Genomic DNA, 16,523 nt, shown 5'->3' with positions numbered 1-16,523 from the left:
TGCAGGAGGAGCTGGCTGGGAGCTGAGCTGGAACCAGTGGGACCTGCCCTGCAGCTTGGCAAGCTGAGGCCTTCATGCTGCCTGCTGCTCATTGCTTCAGGGTAATCCCTGACTGCAAGCACTGCTGGGAGGGCCTGGAAGGGGCTGCAGGCACCAGAGAGCAGCTCAGGGCTCTGGAGCAACCTGCCCTGCTCTGCCCTGGGAGGCTGGGGCCAAGGCTGCAGCGCTGAGGGGCTTGGGCCTGCACTGGGAGGCTTTTCCTGCTGCTTCTGTCCCCCTCCCCACAGCTCCCAGAGGAGCACAGAGCTGGGAGACAGCTCCCTGAGGAGCCAAGGAGCTGGGAGGCAGCTCCCTGAGGAGCCAAGGAGCTGGGGAGGCAGCTCCCTGAGGAGCCAAGGAGCTGGGAGGCAGCTCCCTGAGGAGCCAAGGAACTGGGAGGCAGCTCCCTGAGGAGCCCAGGAGCTGGGAGGCAGCTCCCTGAGGAGCCAAGGAGCTAAATCCAGCTGCTGAGCACCCAAGGAGCTGGGAGGCAGCTGCTGAGCACCCAAGGAGCTGGGAGCCAGATGCTGAGCACCCAAGGAGCTGAATGCAGCTGCTGAGCACCCAAGGAGCTGGAGCCAGCTGCTGAGCACCCAAGGAGCTGGAGCCAGCTGCTGAGCACCCAAGGAGCTGGAGCCAGCTGCTGAGCACCCAAGGAGCTGGGAGGCAGCTGCTGAGCACCCAAGGAGCTGGAGCCAGCTGCTGAGCACCCAAGGAGCTGGGAGCCAGCTGCTGAGCACCCAAGGAGCTGAATGCAGCTGCTGAGCACCCAAGGAGCTGGAGCCAGCTGCTGAGCACCCAAGGAGCTGGGAGCCAGCTGCTGAGCACCCAAGGAGCTGGGAGCCAGCTGCTGAGCACCCAAGGAGCTGGGAGCCAGCTGCTGAGCACCCAAGGAGCTGGGAGCCAGCTGCTGAGCACCCAAGGAGCTGGGAGCCAGCTGCTGAGGAAGGGGCCTGGGCCTGCAGCCTTCCTTTCCTCCCCTCCCAGATCCAACCCCAACCAACATCAGGAGCAGCCCCAGGCCAGCCTGCTGCACTTCAGCTCTCCTGGGGCCAACCTGAGGCCACTTCCTCCTCTGGCTTCAGGGCACAAGAGACCCTCCTGGCTCTCCAGCTCCCTCAGAGGAGGCTGGAGCCAGGTTCCACCTGGCTCCAGCCTCCTCTGAGGGAGCTGGAGAGAGCCAGGAGGGTCTCCCTGCAACCTCCCTCTCCCCCTCCAACCTCCTCAGCTGCTGGCTGAGGGACACCACCAGCTGCTCTCTCCCCTGGCTGCCACCCAGCTCCCAGCCTGGCAGCTCCCCCTGGCACCTCTGGGGCTGGCATTGGGCTGGCAGCAGAGGGCCAAAAGAGAGAGGGAAAGGGCCTGAGGGGGGAAGGGAAGGGAAGGGCAGGGCAGAAAGCTGACACCAAGGGGGCCCCCAAAGCTCTTGGGAAGGGCAGGAGGGAGGCAGAGCTGCCCCAGAGCAGAGGGGAGGTGGGGAGGGGGGGGACAGGGGGAGGTTCCAGGGTAGTTTCCAAGGCCTGATTGCTTCATCTCCAGCCTCATTTGCCCTCACCCTGGGCCCAGCACAGCCTCCTGCTGCCCTCTTGGCTCCAGGAGAGAGAACAACCTGGGGGGGGGGGTCTGGGGGCTCTCCTTGGGGGGCTTGGGCTCCTCTGAGGGGCTTTGGGGCTTCTCTGAGGGGAGTCTGTGGGAGCTCTCCTGGGGGGGCTCCTCTGAAGGGTGTGGGGGAGCTCTCCTGAGGGCTTTTGTGCTCCTCTGAGGGGGGCTGGGGGCTCTCCTGGGGGGCTTTGGGGGCTTCTCTGAGGGGGGTTGGGGCTGACCTCTGAGGGGGGGCTGGGGGAGCTCTACTGGGGGGGGGGGGGGGGCCCGGGGGTCTCTCCTGAGGCTCCTCTGATGGCTTTTAGGGGCTCTCCTGAGGGAGGTCTGGGGGGGTTCTACTGAGGAGGATCTGGGGGAGCTCTCCTGAAGGGGATCTGGGGGAGCTCCTCTGAGGAGGGTCTGGGGGGGCCTCTTCTGATGGCCTTTGGGGGGCTCCTCTGAGGGGAGTCTGGGGGGAGCTCTCCTCAGGGGGGTCTGGGGACTCTACTGAGGAGGATCTGGGGGGGCTCCTCTGAGGGCTTTTGGGCTCCTCTGAGGGGGGTCTGGGGGAGCTCCTGAGTGGGGGCCTGGGGGAGCTCCTCTGAGGGGGTTCTGTGGGAGCTCTCCTGGGGGGGGGGGGGGGCCGGGGGGGGCTCCTTTGAGGGCTTTTGGGCTCCTCTGGAGGGGTCTGGGGGCACTGCTCTGAGGGATGGTCTGGGGGCTCCTCTGAGGGGTTCTGTGGGAGCTCTCCGGGGAGGGGGGGCCGGGGGGGGCTCCTTTGAGGGCTTTTGGGCTCCTCTGGGGGGGTCTGGGGGCACTGCTCTGAGGGAGGGTCTGGGGGCTCCTCTGAGGGGTTCTGTGGGAGCTCTCCTGGGGGGGGGGGGGGGGGCCTGGGGGAGGCTCTTCTGAGCAGGGTCTGGGGGAGCTCCCTGAGGGGGATCTGGGGCTCTACTGAGGGGGGTCTGGGGGAGCTCTCCAGAGGGGAGTCTGGGGGGAGCTCCTCTGAGGGGAGTCTGGGGGGGCTATTCTGATGGCCTTTGGGGGCTCTCCTGAGGGGGGCTCCTCTGAAGGGGGTCTAGGGGGAGACCTCCTGAGGGGTTTGGGGGCTCCTCTGAGGGAGTCTGGGGGGGGTCCTCAGAGGAGGGGCTCTCCTGAAGGGGGTCTGGGGGGGGGCTCCTGAGGAGGCTTTTGGGCTCCTCTGAGGGCAGTCTGGGGGGGGCTCTCCTGAAGGCTTTTGGGGGGGCTTCTCTGAGGGCTTTGGGGGGGGCTCTCCTGAGGGCTTTGGGGGGGCTCTCCTGAGGGGGGTCTGGGGGAGAGAAGGGAAAAAAAAAGGGAAAGCAAGGCATGAAAAGGCTGAAAAAGGGAAGGGACACTGTGAGAGTCTTCCCCAAGGGGAGCTCTGCCTGGGCTGCTGGAGCTGAGCTGGGCTGGGAGGGAGCTCTGCCTGGGCTGCTGGAGCTGAGCTGGGCTGGGAGGGAGCTCTGCCTGGGCTGCTGGAGCTGAGCTGAGCTGGGAGGGAGCTCTGCCTGGGCTGCTGGAGCTGAGCTGAGCTGGGAGGGAGCTCTGCCTGGGCTGCTGGAGCTGAGCTGGGCTGGGAGGGAGCTCTGCCTGGGCTGCTGGAGCTGAGCTGGGCTGGGGAGGGAGCTCTGCCTGGGCTGCTGGAGCTGAGCTGAGCTGGGAGGGAGCTCTGCCTGGGCTGCTGGAGCTGAGCTGAGCTGGGAGGGAGCTCTGCCTGGGCTGCTGGAGCTGAGGAGGCTGCAAAGCAGCCAAGGGCAGGAGATCAAAACCCCAAGGCCTTCATCCTCAGCCCTGCAGCAGCCTGGGCTTGGTCCTGGGCACCAAAGGAGCCCTTCAGGGCTGCAGCTCCTCCTGAAGGGGGGTTGGGGGAGAGGAGGAATTCTTTCCAGCACAGAAAGGGTTTGGGATCAGCCTCCAAAGCCCTGGGGAGGTGGCAGAGCTGTGAGGTTGCTGTTAATTAGCTTCAAGACTTAATTAAGCCCTGGGTTAAGCTACTTACATGAAGCCCTGAGGGTGATTAAGGCTGGGGGGGGGGAGCCTGGATGAGGCACTGGAAATGTTTGGGGGTGTCCCAGCAACACCCCAAGCTGCTCAGGAGCTTCTAATTAGCCCTCTCTGACTCACCCCCAAGCTGCTTAATTACAGCCAGAGGAGACCTCACCAAGGGCTGCCCTCAAAGTGGGGAGGGGGTGGGGTGGAGGGCTCTGGGTGTCCTCCCCTCACACCTTTCCCCCAGCCCCCAGTGCTGTCCCCTGCATGTTGGGGCAGCCCCTTTTTGTGCAGGGCTGGGGGGGGAAGGGAGGGACCCCAAAAGCACCAAGGAAGGAGGGGGAAGGAAGGAGGGGGAAGGAAGGAGGGGGAAGGAAGGAGGGGGAAGGAAGGAGGGGGGAAGGAAGGAGGGGGAAGGAAGGAGGGGGGAAGGAAGGAGGGGGGAAGGAAGGAGGGGGGAAGGAAGGAGGGGGGAAGGAAGGAGGGGGGAAGGAAGGAGGGGGGAAGGAAGGAGGGGGGAAGGAAGGAGGGGGGAAGGAAGGAGGGGGGAAGGAAGGAGGGGGGAAGGAAGGAGGGGGGAAGGAAGGAGGGGGGGAAGGAAGGAGGGGGGAAGGAAGGAGGGGGGAAGGAAGGAGGGGGGAAGGAAGGAGGGGGGAAGGAAGGAGGGGGGAAGGAAGGAGGGGGGAAGGAAGGAGGGGGGAAGGAAGGAGGGGGGGAAGGAAGGAGGGGGGGAAGGAAGGAGGGGGGAAGGAAGGAGGGGGGAAGGAAGGAGGGGGGAAGGAAGGAGGGGGGAAGGAAGGAGGGGGGAAGGAAGGAGGGGGGAAGGAAGGAGGGGGGAAGGAAGGAGGGGGGAAGGAAGGAGGGGGAAGGAAGGAGGGGGAAGGAAGGAGGGGGAAGGAAGGAGGGGGAAGGAAGGAGGGGAAGGAAGGAGGGGGAAGGAAGGAGGGGGAAGGAAGGAGGGGGAAGGAAGGAGGGGGAAGGAAGGAGGGGGAAGGAAGGAGGGGGAAGGAAGGAGGGGAAGGAAGGAGGGGGAAGGAAGGAGGGGGAAGGAAGGAGGGGGAAGGAAGGAGGGGGAAGGAAGGAGGGGGAAGGAAGGAGGGGGAAGGAAGGAGGGGGAAGGAAGGAGGGGGAAGGAAGGAGGGGGAAGGAAGGAGGGGGAAGGAAGGAGGGGGAAGGAAGGAGGGGGAAGGAAGGAGGGGGAAGGAAGGAAGCTGCTGGGATAGGGAACACTGAGCAGAGAACTGGAGGGGTACCCAGTGGGCACCCCAAGGAGTTTGCAGGAGGAGGAAGCAGGCAGGGACAGGCCCTGGGGCAGGGGGGCTGCACTCCCAGAGCCCCCCCCAAGGGTGGGGAGGCAGCAAGCAGAGAATTGGGGAGGGGTCTCAGGGGATTGCTGGGGGTGCAGCAGGCAGGGCCAGGATTTAGGGACCACCCCCCCTAAGCAGCACCTCAAAAGACAAAAGGCTGGGGACCCCCTCCCAGGCCAGGGAATGTGTGTGGGGAGGGGCACTCGGGAGGGGAGGAGTTGAGGGTTGCTGTCCCAGGGCAACATAGGGGGCAGGGGCTGCAGAGGGCCGGGGGGCACCCCAGAAGGCTGGGGGGGGCACCCTAGGGAAGAGGGGGACAAGGAGTTTTGGGGGACTTTGGGCCTCCGAGGATTTTAGGAAGGGGTCCTGAGGACCAAGGGAAGATCTGAGAGGCTTGGGGGATCCGGAGGCCCCCCCGGGAGCGGGGAGCGCCGGGCCACCGAGGGGCCGGGAGGGTCACAGCCTGCCGAGGGCGGCGGGGGGAGCTCTGGGCTCTAAGGCGCTGCGGGCTGGGGCTGCTCGGGGAGTCCGAGGAGCCCAAAAGCGCTGGGGAAGGCGAGAGGCCGAGGATCTGGGGGTGAAGCCCAGGCCCTAAGGAACAGGTGGGGGGCGGAGGGGATCTGGAGGCCTCCCCAGCGCCGGGCACCGAGCGCTTGAGGATTTCCCGGGCCACTGAGGATTTGGAGAGGGGGATGGGGGGGGGGGTTGGTTCTCGGGCCGCCCAAGGCGGGGGGTGGGGGTTGTGCCGGGGTCCCCGCGGCGCACACCCACCGCTGCAGCTCCTCCTCCTCGATGCGCTGCCCGTCCCAGACGAAGACGCCGGCCAGCGTCGCCATGAGGCGGCCGGTGGCGGCGAAGGCGGGGCGGCCTCGGTGCAACCCCCGCCACCACCACCACCACCACCCTCCTCCTCCTCCTCCGCCGCTTCGCCGAGCCCTCTCCGCCGCCCCGTCCCCACCGCCAAGGCGGTACCAGGCCCGGCGGGCCCTCCGCGCCCTCTGCCCGGTTAGGCAGCCGCACTGCCGCGCCAGAAGGCCCAGCAGGGCCCCGCCGCTCCCCGGCGGCAGCGGAAGCCTCGCCGGCAGCGGGCGGGCAGGAGTCGAGGCGGGCGCAGCGGGCGAGGAGGCCGGGGAGCGGCCGCCGGGGCAGCAACATGCCGCCGCCTCCGCGGGCCGCCCGCGTCGCGCTGCTTGCGTCATCGCGCTGCGCCGCTCTCCCCATTGGCTGCCGCCTCACCTCCCCGCTCGGAGATTGGGCGGCGGGCGGCAGAGAGGGGAAAGCCCCGCCCCGGCACGCTCGCGGAGGGGAGAGAGGGGAGGGCAAGGGCGCGCGGGGCGCAGGAGGGCGCGCGGGGCGGGGCTTGGCCGGCAGAAGCGGGGGTGGGCGGGGGTGGTGGGCGGGGCGAGAGGCGGGGCGCGACCAGGACACGCCCCCAGCGGCGGGGCGAAGGGCGCCGGGCAGCGGGCGCAGGGCAGGAGGTCACTGGGGGCAGGGCAGGAGGTTACTGGGTGCAGGGCAGGGGGTTACTGGGGGTGCAGGTGCAGGTGGGGCTGGTTAGTGGGGTGTAGGAGTGGGGCAGCATTGGTTATTGGGGTGCAGTGGTGCAGGTGGGGATGGTTATAGGGGCACAGAGCAGTGGGGGCAGGAGGCAGGGCTGGGTTTGGGGGTGCAGGACAGCAGGGGCAGGAGGCAGGGCTGGGTTTGGGGGTGCAGGACAGCGGGGCAGGAGGCAGGGCTGGGTTTGGGGGGTGCAGCACAATGAGCATTCCCCCTCCCCCCCTTTCCCAGAACAGATCACAGCCTCCCAGGCCCAGCTCTTTGCACCCCTTTTATTTCCTCTGGCATAGTTTGGGGGGGGGAACCCCAACCCCCCCGACCCCTCCCAGCCCCCCATGCTCCTCCTGGGCCTCCACTGAGCTGCACCAGTGGGGCTGCGGGGCAAAGACCTCTTTTGTCTTTTATTTTGGGGGGGGGGGGGGCGGCTCTTCTCCAGGATGCAGTCTGGGGGTGCCCAAACTATTTACACTCCTGCCCCCCCCCCCGCCCCCTCCTCCCCTTTGCATATCGAGTCCCTGGGCGGGGGAGTTCCCAACCGTTTTCCAGCTGGCTCTGCTGGGAGCATTCTCCTTTGGCCGAGGAAGGCAGGATGGAGGAGGAAGAGGAGGCCCACAGCTCCGCCCCCCTCCCTGCCCCCCCAGAATCCCCTCCCCCCAGCGCCGCTCTGCATCTTTTCGGCCGACCCCGCAGGGGGGGTTGGAGAGGTCGATTTCCCTCCCCGGAGGCTTCCCGAGGTGGATTTCCCTCCTCGGAGGCTTCCCGAGGTCGATTTCCCTCCCCGGAGCTTCCCCAGGGCTCTTTCCCCATCCCAGCTGCCCATTCCCACGGCTCCCGGAGCTCTTTGCATAGCCGGTGCAGGGCTGGGGGAGGGGGAAAAGGGAGGAGGGAGGAGGAAAGTGGAATAGGAGAGGGGGGGAAGTGGGGATGGGGGGAAGTGGGGGAGGGAAGAAGTGGGGATGGGGGGGAGGGAAGAAGTGGGATTGGGGGGGAGGGAAGAAGTGGGATTGGGGGGGAGGGAGGGAAGTGGGATGGGAAGGAGGGAGGGAAGTGGGATGGGAAGGAGGGAGGGAAGTGGGATGGGAAGGGAAGTGGGATGGGAAGGGAAGTGGGATGGGAAGGGAAGTGGGATGGGAAGGGAAGTGGGATGGGAAGGGAAGTGGGGATGGGAAGGGAAGTGGGATGGGAAGGGAAGTGGGATGGGAAGGGAAGTGGGATGGGAAGGGAAGTGGGATGGGAAGGGAAGTGGGATGGGAAGGGAAGTGGGATGGGAAGGGAAGTGGGATGGGAAGGGAAGTGGGATGGGAAGGGAAGTGGGATGGGAAGGGAAGTGGGATGGGAAGGGAAGTGGGATGGGAAGGGAAGTGGGATGGGAAGGGAAGTGGGATGGGAAGGGAAGTGGGATGGGAAGGGAAGTGGGATGGGAAGGGAAGTGGGATGGGAAGGGAAGTGGGATGGGAAGGGAAGTGGGATGGGAAGGGAAGTGGGATGGGAAGGGAAGTGGGATGGGAAGGGAAGTGGGATGGGAAGGGAAGTGGGATGGGAAGGGAAGTGGGATGGGAAGGGAAGTGGGATGGGAAGGGAAGTGGGATGGGAAGGGAAGTGGGATGGGAAGGGAAGTGGGATGGGAAGGGAAGTGGGATGGGAAGGGAAGTGGGATGGGAAGGGAAGTGGGATGGGAAGGGAAGTGGGATGGGAAGGGAAGTGGGATGGGAAGGGAAGTGGGATGGGAAGGGAAGTGGGATGGGAAGGGAAGTGGGATGGGAAGGGAAGTGGGATGGGAAGGGAAGTGGGATGGGAAGGGAAGTGGGATGGGAAGGGAAGTGGGATGGGAAGGGAAGTGGATGGGAAGGAAGTGGGATGGGAAGGGAAGTGGGATGGGAAGGGAAGTGGGATGGGAAGGGAAGTGGGATGGGAAGGGAAGTGGGATGGGAAGGGAAGTGGGATGGGAAGGGAAGTGGGATGGGAAGGGAAGTGGGATGGGAAGGGAAGTGGGATGGAAGGGAAGTGGGATGGGAAGGGAAGTGGGATGGGAAGGGAAGTGGGATGGGAAGGGAAGTGGGATGGGAAGGGAAGTGGGATGGGAAGGGAAGTGGGATGGGAAGGGAAGTGGGATGGGAAGGGAAGTGGGAGGGAAGTGAGATGGGAAGGGGGAGGGGGGGGAAGTGGGATGGGAAGGGGGGGAGGAGGGAAGTGGGATGGGAAGGGGGGGAGGAGGGAAGTGGGATGGGAAGGGGGGGAGGAGGGAAGTGGGACTGGGGGGGTGGTAGAGCCCAGCAGGAAGAATCAGTTGGGGCTGAAGCTCTTGGGAATGGTTTGGAAATCCCCAAGGAGGAAGATTCCTGCCCTGGAAAGGGAGAGATCAACCCCAGCCTTGTCCTCATCCCATGGAGGGGAGGGGAAGTTCCTGCTGGATTTGCTCTCTTGGAAGGGGGGGGGAATGGGGGGCTGTGGAATTTCCTGCTGGATTTGTGTTAAACAACCTTTAACCCACCCCCAAAACAAAAGATCCCAGGGCCTGTCCCCAGCAGCTGCCTCCTGGGCTGGGCTGAGCTCTCCAGGCAGGGAAGGGTTTGCTCCAGAGGCTCTCAGGGCTCTTGGCATGGGGGGTGGGAAGAATAAAACCAGGAGCAGAAGGGAAAGATCAGGGAGATAAAAACGGGGGGGGGGGGGGGGGGGGGACGACAGGGAAACAAAACAGCAGGAGAGGGAGATGGGAATTGGGGGGGGCTGGGGAGGGGGTGGGGGGCAGGAGGAACTTGCATAATAGCCACAAGGCAGAGCTGGGCTCAAGCAGGAGCTGGCACTGAGCCCAGGCCTGGCTTGGTCTTGGCTTAACCCCACCCCCCCAAGAGTTGGTCAACCCCTCCCCAAGATTTTCTGTCCTCCACCCCCCCCCAAGATTAGCTGAAACCCAAAGGGTTCCTCAACCCCCCCTGGAAATTGGCTAAAATCCTTCAGATGTGCTAAAATCCTCCCCAGGATCTCCTGACCCCCCCCCCCCCAAGATCTGCTGACCCCCCCCAAGATCTGCTGACCCCCACCAAGGTTTGCTGACCCCCCAAGATCTGCTGACTCCCCCCCAAAATCTGCTGACCCTCCCAAAGATTTGCTGACCCCCAAATCTGCTGACCCCCCAAAGATCTGCTGACACCCACCAAGATCTGATGACCCCCCAAAGATCTGATGACCCCCACCAAGATCTGATGACCCCCCCAAATCTGCTGACCCCCTCCAAGATTTGCTGACCCCCTCCAAGATCTGCTGACCCCCCCAAGATCTGCTGATCCCCCAAAAAAATCTGCTAACACCCCCAAATCTGCTGACCCCCCCAAATCTGCTAATCCCCTCCAAGATTTGCTGACCCCCCCAAATCTGCTGACCCCCCCAAATCTGCTAATCCCCTCCAAGATTTGCTGACCCCCCCAAATCTGCTAATCCCCTCCAAGATTTGCTGACCCCCCCCAAGATCTGCTGACCCCCCAAAAAATCTGCTAACAACCCCAAGATCTGCTGACCCTCCCCCAAATCTGCTGATCCCCCCAAAAGTCTCCTGAACCCCCCCAAATCTGCTGACCCTCCCCAAGATCTGCTGACCCCCCCAAGATCTGCTGACCCCCCCAAAAAATCTGCTAACACCCCCCAGATCTGCTGACCCTCCCCCAGATCTGCTGCCCCCCCCCCCCCCAGCCTGTTCACGCCTCAGCCTTTCCTGCCCCTCGCTGCTCTGTGCCTGCAGCAGGGGGGGAGCCCCCAGCAGGGCTGGGAAGAGCTTCCAGGGATCCTACCTGCTTCCAGAACTGGGGTGGGGGGAGATCTACAGCAGTGCCAAGACCCCAGACTGTCCCTCTGTGTGTGTGTGTGGGTGTGTGTCTGGGGGTGTATGCCCCCCCGTCCCTTCTCCCTCCCCCTCCCCAGACTTCCAGAGCCTGAACTAAAGTGCAGAGCCCTCCCGGGGGGGGCGGCGCTGGGCTGGGGGTCGCTTTGCTTCCCTCCTCTCCCACCTCTGTGCTGTCCTGGGCCAGCTGCTTTCCCCAGCTGCTTGGAGGAGGGGGGAAGGATGCTCCCCCCCCACCCCTGGGGGTGGAGGGGGGGAAAAGAGAGGTGGGGAGGGGGCAGGGAGGGCGATGCCTGCCCTGGTCGGGGCAGGGCTCCCAGCTCACCGCCTCGGCAGCCGAGACAACAAAGGTGAAGCTGGACCAGACAACGCCCCCCACCCCCCCCCAACAACATAAAAATTGACGATCTGGCCCTAAATAAAACCCACCCAGAGTTCCTTGCCCTCTGCTGGGGGGGGAGGGAGGTCAGAAGAGCCTGAAGGAGACGCTGAGGAGGAGGCGGCGGCGGCGCTGGCGGCGCGGGGCCGGCGGCGTCAGGGGGTGTAGGCCGGGGGAGGTTGGAACTGGTTGATGACTTCATACTCAGCTGGGTAAGGTTCATTCTCCTCCATCTCAGAGAAGAGCTCCAGGGCCTGCTCCTCCTCCTCGGTGGGGTAGTGGCGCAGGAGGTTGGCGGCGGTGGCCAGGATGGAGGCGCCGCCGGCCCCGGCCACCAGGTAGAAGCTGACGGCGAAGGTGACGTAGACCTGGGAGCCGTGGTACTTCTTGTGCTGCTGCTGCTGGGCCAGGATCAGCTCTGAGGCCCAGTAGCAGAACCCAATCACAGTGGCACACTGCAGGACTGAAGGGCAGAGAGAGGGGAGACACTCAGTGAGCCCCCCCAAGACAAGGCTGGAAGGCAGCTCCGGAGCTCAGCCAGGCCAACAGCAGCCTGCAGAGCTCTGGGGCACACAGAATGATCCAGGCTGGAAGGCAGCTCTGGAGCTCAGCCAGGCCAGCAACAGCCTGCAGAGCTCTGGAGCACACAGAATGGTCCAGGCTGGAAGGCAGCTCTGGAGCTCAGCCAGGCCAACAGCAGCCTGCAGAGCTCTGGAGCACACAGAAGGGTCCAGGCTCAAGGCAGCTCTGGAGCTCAGCCAGGCCAACAACAGCCTGCAGAGCTCTGGAGCACACAGAAGGGTCCAGGCTCAAGGCAGCTCTGGAGCTCAGCCAGGCCAACAGCAGCCTGCAGAGCTCTGGGGCACACAGAATGGTCCAGGCTGGAAGGCAGCTCTGGAGCTCAGCCAGGCCAACAGCAGCCTGCAGAGCTCTGGAGCACACAGAAGGGTCCAGGCTGGAAGGCAGCTCCCAAAGCTCAGCCAGGCCAACAGCAGCCTGCAGAGCTCTGGAGGTCCAACAGGTTGGATGAGGCCTTGAGCATCCTGGAGGTGTCCCTGCCTGTGGCAGGGGGTTGGAACTGGGTGATCTTGATGATCCTGGCCAGGGACTGGCTGCAGAGCAGCCCTTGAGAAAAGGACATGGGGGTGCCCTGAGAGGAGCCCAACAGGAGCCAGCAGTGAGCACTTGCAGCCCAGAGAGCCAAGCAGAGCCTGGGCTGCAGCAAGAGAAGTGTGGCCAGCAGGGCCAGGGAGGGGATTCTGCCCCTCTGCTCCACTCTGCTGAGACCACAGCTGGAGCTCTGAGGCCAGCTCTGGAGCCTCTGTGCCAGGAAGGGTCTGGAGGTGCTGGAAGGTGTCCAGAGCAGGGCCACGAGGAGGAGCAGAGGGCTGGAGCTGCTCTGCTGTGAGGACAGACTGAGGGAGTTGGGGTTGTGCAGGCTGGAGAGGAGAAGGCTCTGAGGAGACCTCATTGTGGCCTTCCAGGATCTGCAGGGGGCTACAGGAAAGCTGGGGAGGGACTTGGGAGGGTGTCAGGGAGGGATAGGACTGGGGGGAGATGGAGCAGAACTAGAAGTGGGGAGATTGAGATTGGCTGTGAGGAAGAAGTTGTTCCTCATGAGGGTGATGAGAGCCTGGCACAGGTTGCCCAGGGAGGTGGTGGCAGCCTCCTGCCTGGAGGTGTTTGCAGCCAGGCTGGAGGTGGCTATGAGCAACCTGCTGTGGTGTGAGGTGTCCCTGGCCATGGCAGGGGGTTGGAGGTGGCTGAGCCTTGAGCTCCCTTCCAAGGCTGAGAATTCTGGGGTTCTGTGAGGGGCTGGGCTGGCAGGGGGCTCTGTGAGGAGCTCTGTGAGGGGCTGGGCTGGCAGGGGGCTCTGTGAGGAGCTCTGTGAGGGGCTGGGCTGGCAGGGGGCTCTGTGAGGAGCTCTGTGAGGGGCTGGGCTGGCAGGGGGCTCTGTGAGGAGCTCTGGCAGGGGCTGGGCTGGCAGGGGGCTCTGTGAGGAGCTCTGGCAGGAGCTGGGCTGGCAGGGGGCTCTGTGAGGGGCTCTGTGAGGGTCTGGGCTGGCAGGGGGGGGCTCTGCTGACCTGTGAGGATGTGAGCGAAGGCGTAGCGCCGAGTGATCTTCAGGGCTGGGTGCTTGGGGCCGAAGACATCCAGCAGGAAAGCTGAGAGGCTGCAGATGATGCCCAGGAAGCAGAAGGCAGCAATCACCCGGAGCAGCAGGACTGTCTGGGGGTTCATGCAGTAATCTGGGGGGAAAGGGAAAGAGAAAGGCAGGAGCTGAGCACCAGGAAACTCCCTTCCCCCCTCACCCCCCTCCCCTCCCCAGCTGGTTGCTGCTGCTGGTGCTGAGGGAGGTGGCTGAGCACCAGGCTGGGGGGGGGAGTGGGGGATCCTGAAGGGCTCCTCCAACCCAGACCACCCAAGGATCCCATAGCTCCCTTTGCTCTGCTCCCATCCAGGGGGCAGCAGCACTTGGCCTGGGCACAGACTTTGGTTTGGGAACTGTGAATTAAAAGCCACAGGGACACCCAGATGCCAACTGGCACAGACCCTCACAGTGCCAACCTGCTGGGGATGGGAAGGGAGCTCTGGAGCTCACCCAGCCCAACCCCCCCTGCCCCACCAGGGGCATCCCCAGCAGCTTGCCCAGCAGCACAGTGCCCAGGGGGGGTTGGAAGCTCTCCACACCAGGAGACTCCACAACCTCTCTGGGCAGCCTGCTCCAGGCCTCCAGCACCCTCACACCAAACAACTTTCTCCTCAGGGGCAAACAGAACCTCCTGGCTGCCACTTTGTGCCCCTTGGCCTGGCCCTGGGCACCACTCAGCAGAGTCTGGCCCCAGCCTCTTGCCCCCCACAGCTCCTTTGGCTCTTGCTGAGCATTGCTCAGCTGCCCTCTGGGGCTGCTCTTCTGCAGGCTCTCAGCCCCAGGGCTCTCAGCCTTTGCTGCTCCCAGGGCTGCTCCAGGCCCCTCCAAGCCACCAAATCCAAGCACCCAAGGGCTGTGCCCATCCCTAAGTGGCTCCACAGCTGGCACTGGAAGTCTCCTGAGGTTCAAGGCCACCCTCTCAGCTTCTGTGGGGCTGGGAGCAGGGAGACTAAAGCCAAAAGAAGGAAGCTGGGGGGAGGAAAATTCTTTTGTGTGTCCCCAGCTGCTGGGGTGGAAGCAGCCCCAGGGTTTGATGTCCATGGTGGCAGGAGGTGGATGGTTGGGTTGGATGACCCTGAAGGGCTTTGCCAAGCAAAGCAGTGCTGTGGTCCCATGCATGCAGTGCCCCATGGAGGTGTTCTGGTTGGAAAAAGCCCTTCAAGGTCACCCAGTCCAACCATTCTCTAACCCTGCCAAGGCTGGGGCTGAACCATGGCCCTCAGCACCACAGCTCTGAGGCTTTGAAACCCCCCTCCGGGGATGGGGACCGCCCTGGGCAGCCTGTTCATAGAATCATAGTACCATAGTATCAGTCAGGGTTGGAAGGGACCACAAGGATCATCTAGTTCCAAGCCCCCTGCCATGGGCAGGGACACCCCACACTAGATCAGCCTGGCCACAGCCTCATCCAGCCTGGCCTTAAACACCTCCAGGGCTGGGGCCTCAACCACCTCCCTGGACAACCCATTCCAGGGCTTCACCACTCCCATGGGGAAGAACTTCCTCCTCACCTCCAGCCTGAATCTCCCCACCTCCAGCTTCATTCCATTCCCCCTAGTCCTATCACTCCCTGAGATCCTGAGCAGTCCTTCCCCAGCCTTCCTGTAGCCCCCTTCAGATCCTGGAAGGCCACAATGAGGTCACCTCGGAGCCTTCTCTTCTGCAGACTGAACAGCCCCAACTCCTTCAGTCTGTCCTCACAGCAGAGCAGCTCCAGCCCTCTGCTCATCCTCCTGGCCCTGCTCTGGACACCTTCCAGCACCTCCACATCCCTCTTGTCATAGGGGCTCCAGAACTGGACACAGTACTCCAGGTGGGGTCTCACCAGGGCTGAGTAGAGGGGGAGGATCACCTTCCTTGCCCTGCTGGCCACACTTCTCCTGCTGCAGCCCAGGGTCTGATTGGCTTTGCGGGCTGCAAGTGCACACTGAGAGCTCCTGGTGAGCTTCTCCTCCCCCAGCACCCCCAAGGCTCTCTCCTCAGGGCTGCTTTCCAGCCAGTCCCTGCCCAGCCTGGATTTGTGCCTGGGATTGCCTCGACCCAGATGCAGGACCCTGCACTTGGTCTTGTTGAACCTCATGAGGTTGGCTTGTGCCCACCTCTCCAGCCTGTCCAGGTCCCTCTGGATGGATCCCTTCCCTCCAGCTGTCTGCTGCACCACACAGCTTGGTGTCATCAGCAAACTTGCTGAGGGTGCACTCAGTGCCACTGTCCATGGCACCCACAGAGATGTTGAACAAGACAGGTCCCAGGACTGATCCCTGAGGGACTCCACTTGTCACTGGCCTCCACTGGGCCATGGACCCATGGGCAGCCACTCTTTGGGTGCGGCCATCAAGCCAGTTCCTTATCCATCTAGTGGTCCAGGCACTGACAATCCCTCAAGGGGAACCAATTGTTCCTCATGTCCAACCCAAACTTCCCCTTGTGCAATCTGAGCCTGTTTTCTCTTGTCTCCCCCCTTGGAAGGAGAGATCTCCCCCCCAGCCTGCTCTCAGGGAGCTGTAGGGAGCCAGCAGGTCTCTCCTCAGCCTCCTTTCCTCCAGGCCCAACAACCTCAGCTCCCCCTGCTCTCCAGACCCTTCCCTGGGACCCAAACTCTGTGGCTGAAGGATTCACCTCCATCAGCTCCCTGGTTGAAGCCCAACCCCTGCTGGTGAGGACACCCAGCCCCTGCTGCCAGCATTCATCTCCCCCTCAGCTCAGCAGATCATCTGGGGACACCACTTCTGCTCCTCTCTCCCAGAGGGATTGACAGCCCTGGGGCTGCCCCAACCCCCACAGGTTCAGTGCTGACAGCAGAGCCCTGAGCAGCACTGAGGCACAAAGGGCTGGAAATCGGCACCCTAGGGTGCTGCCAGAGGACAACACTTCAGTAACAGCAGAATAGAATTAACCAGGTTGGGAGAGACCTCTGAGATCATCTTGAGTCCAACCTCTCCCCCAGCACCATCTGATCAGCTCAGCCATGGCACCGAGTGCCTCAGCCAGGCTCTTCCTGAACGCCTCCAGGGATGGGGACTCCACCACCTGCCTGGGCAGCACATCCCAAGGGCCAATAAAGACCACCAGGGAGCCGGGACTGGGGTGGTTGGGGCAGCGGAGGCTCGGGGCCACCCTCCGAGCAGCAGGGAAGGGGACGGCGGCGAAAAGGCACGGCCAGTGAAGGAAGGGGAGAAGGGGACTGCCGGCGACGGAGGGAGGGAAGGGGGACGGCCGGCGAAGGAAGGGGGGAAGGGGACGAGAGGCGAAAGGGGACGGCCAGTCAAGGAAGGTGGGGGACGGCTGGCGAAGGAGAGCCGGCGCAAGCCCTCCCGCCCCGGCCCTCACCTCGCAGCAGCTCGGGATCGACGTAGCCCAGGACGTCGGCGACGCCCAGCTCCTGGCGGGCGCAGGTGCCGCCGTGGATGCGGAACCAGGCGGGCTCGGCCAGCGCCGTGCAGAGCGCCGTGATGGAGAGCGCCCCGGGCAGCGCCGAGGCCAGGCTGCGCTCCGGCTGCTTGGGCAGGCCGCCGCCCGCCGCCCCGCCGCGGCCCCGCCGCCTGCCGCCGGGCAGCCCCGGCCCGCCCGGGGTGTACATCCCGCCCGGCTGCGCGGCTCCCCCCCGCCCCGGCACCGGCTCCCGGCGCCTCGGCTTCCGGCGGCGGCGCTTCCGCTTCCGGCTTG

General features: G+C 64.4%; 2 protein-coding genes across 2 annotated transcripts in view; both read right to left on the bottom strand.

Moving 5' to 3' along the window:
- LOC137450022 (uncharacterized) overlaps nucleotides 1-6,133 on the bottom strand; it is a 7,280-nt gene extending 1,147 nt beyond the window's left edge. The window contains exons 1-2 of the mRNA XM_068156154.1: nucleotides 5,706-6,133; nucleotides 2,807-2,926 (exon numbers count right to left, since the gene is read on the bottom strand). Of these exons, the coding sequence (XP_068012255.1) occupies nucleotides 2,807-2,926; nucleotides 5,706-6,133 (548 nt within the window). The remainder of the gene's footprint in view (nucleotides 1-2,806; nucleotides 2,927-5,705) is intronic.
- Nucleotides 6,134-10,153: 4,020 nt separating this feature from the next.
- TMEM127 (transmembrane protein 127) lies at nucleotides 10,154-16,517 on the bottom strand. The gene is made up of 3 exons (XM_068156621.1): nucleotides 16,188-16,517; nucleotides 12,790-12,954; nucleotides 10,154-11,168 (listed from the first exon to the last, which is right to left on the bottom strand). The coding sequence occupies exons 1-3, from the start codon at nucleotides 16,435-16,437 to the stop codon at nucleotides 10,861-10,863; spliced, it is 723 nt and encodes a 240-aa protein (XP_068012722.1). The 5' UTR covers nucleotides 16,438-16,517; the 3' UTR covers nucleotides 10,154-10,860.
- Between the last annotated feature and the right edge of the window lie 6 nt (nucleotides 16,518-16,523).

Source organism: Melanerpes formicivorus, unplaced genomic scaffold, assembly GCF_026170545.1.
Source record: "Melanerpes formicivorus ecotype bairdi unplaced genomic scaffold, bMelFor1.0.p_v2 SCAF_34, whole genome shotgun sequence".
NCBI lineage: Eukaryota > Metazoa > Chordata > Aves > Piciformes > Picidae > Melanerpes > Melanerpes formicivorus.
Note: the sequence above shows the minus strand (reverse complement) of the source record. Positions and strands in the feature narration are given on the sequence as shown.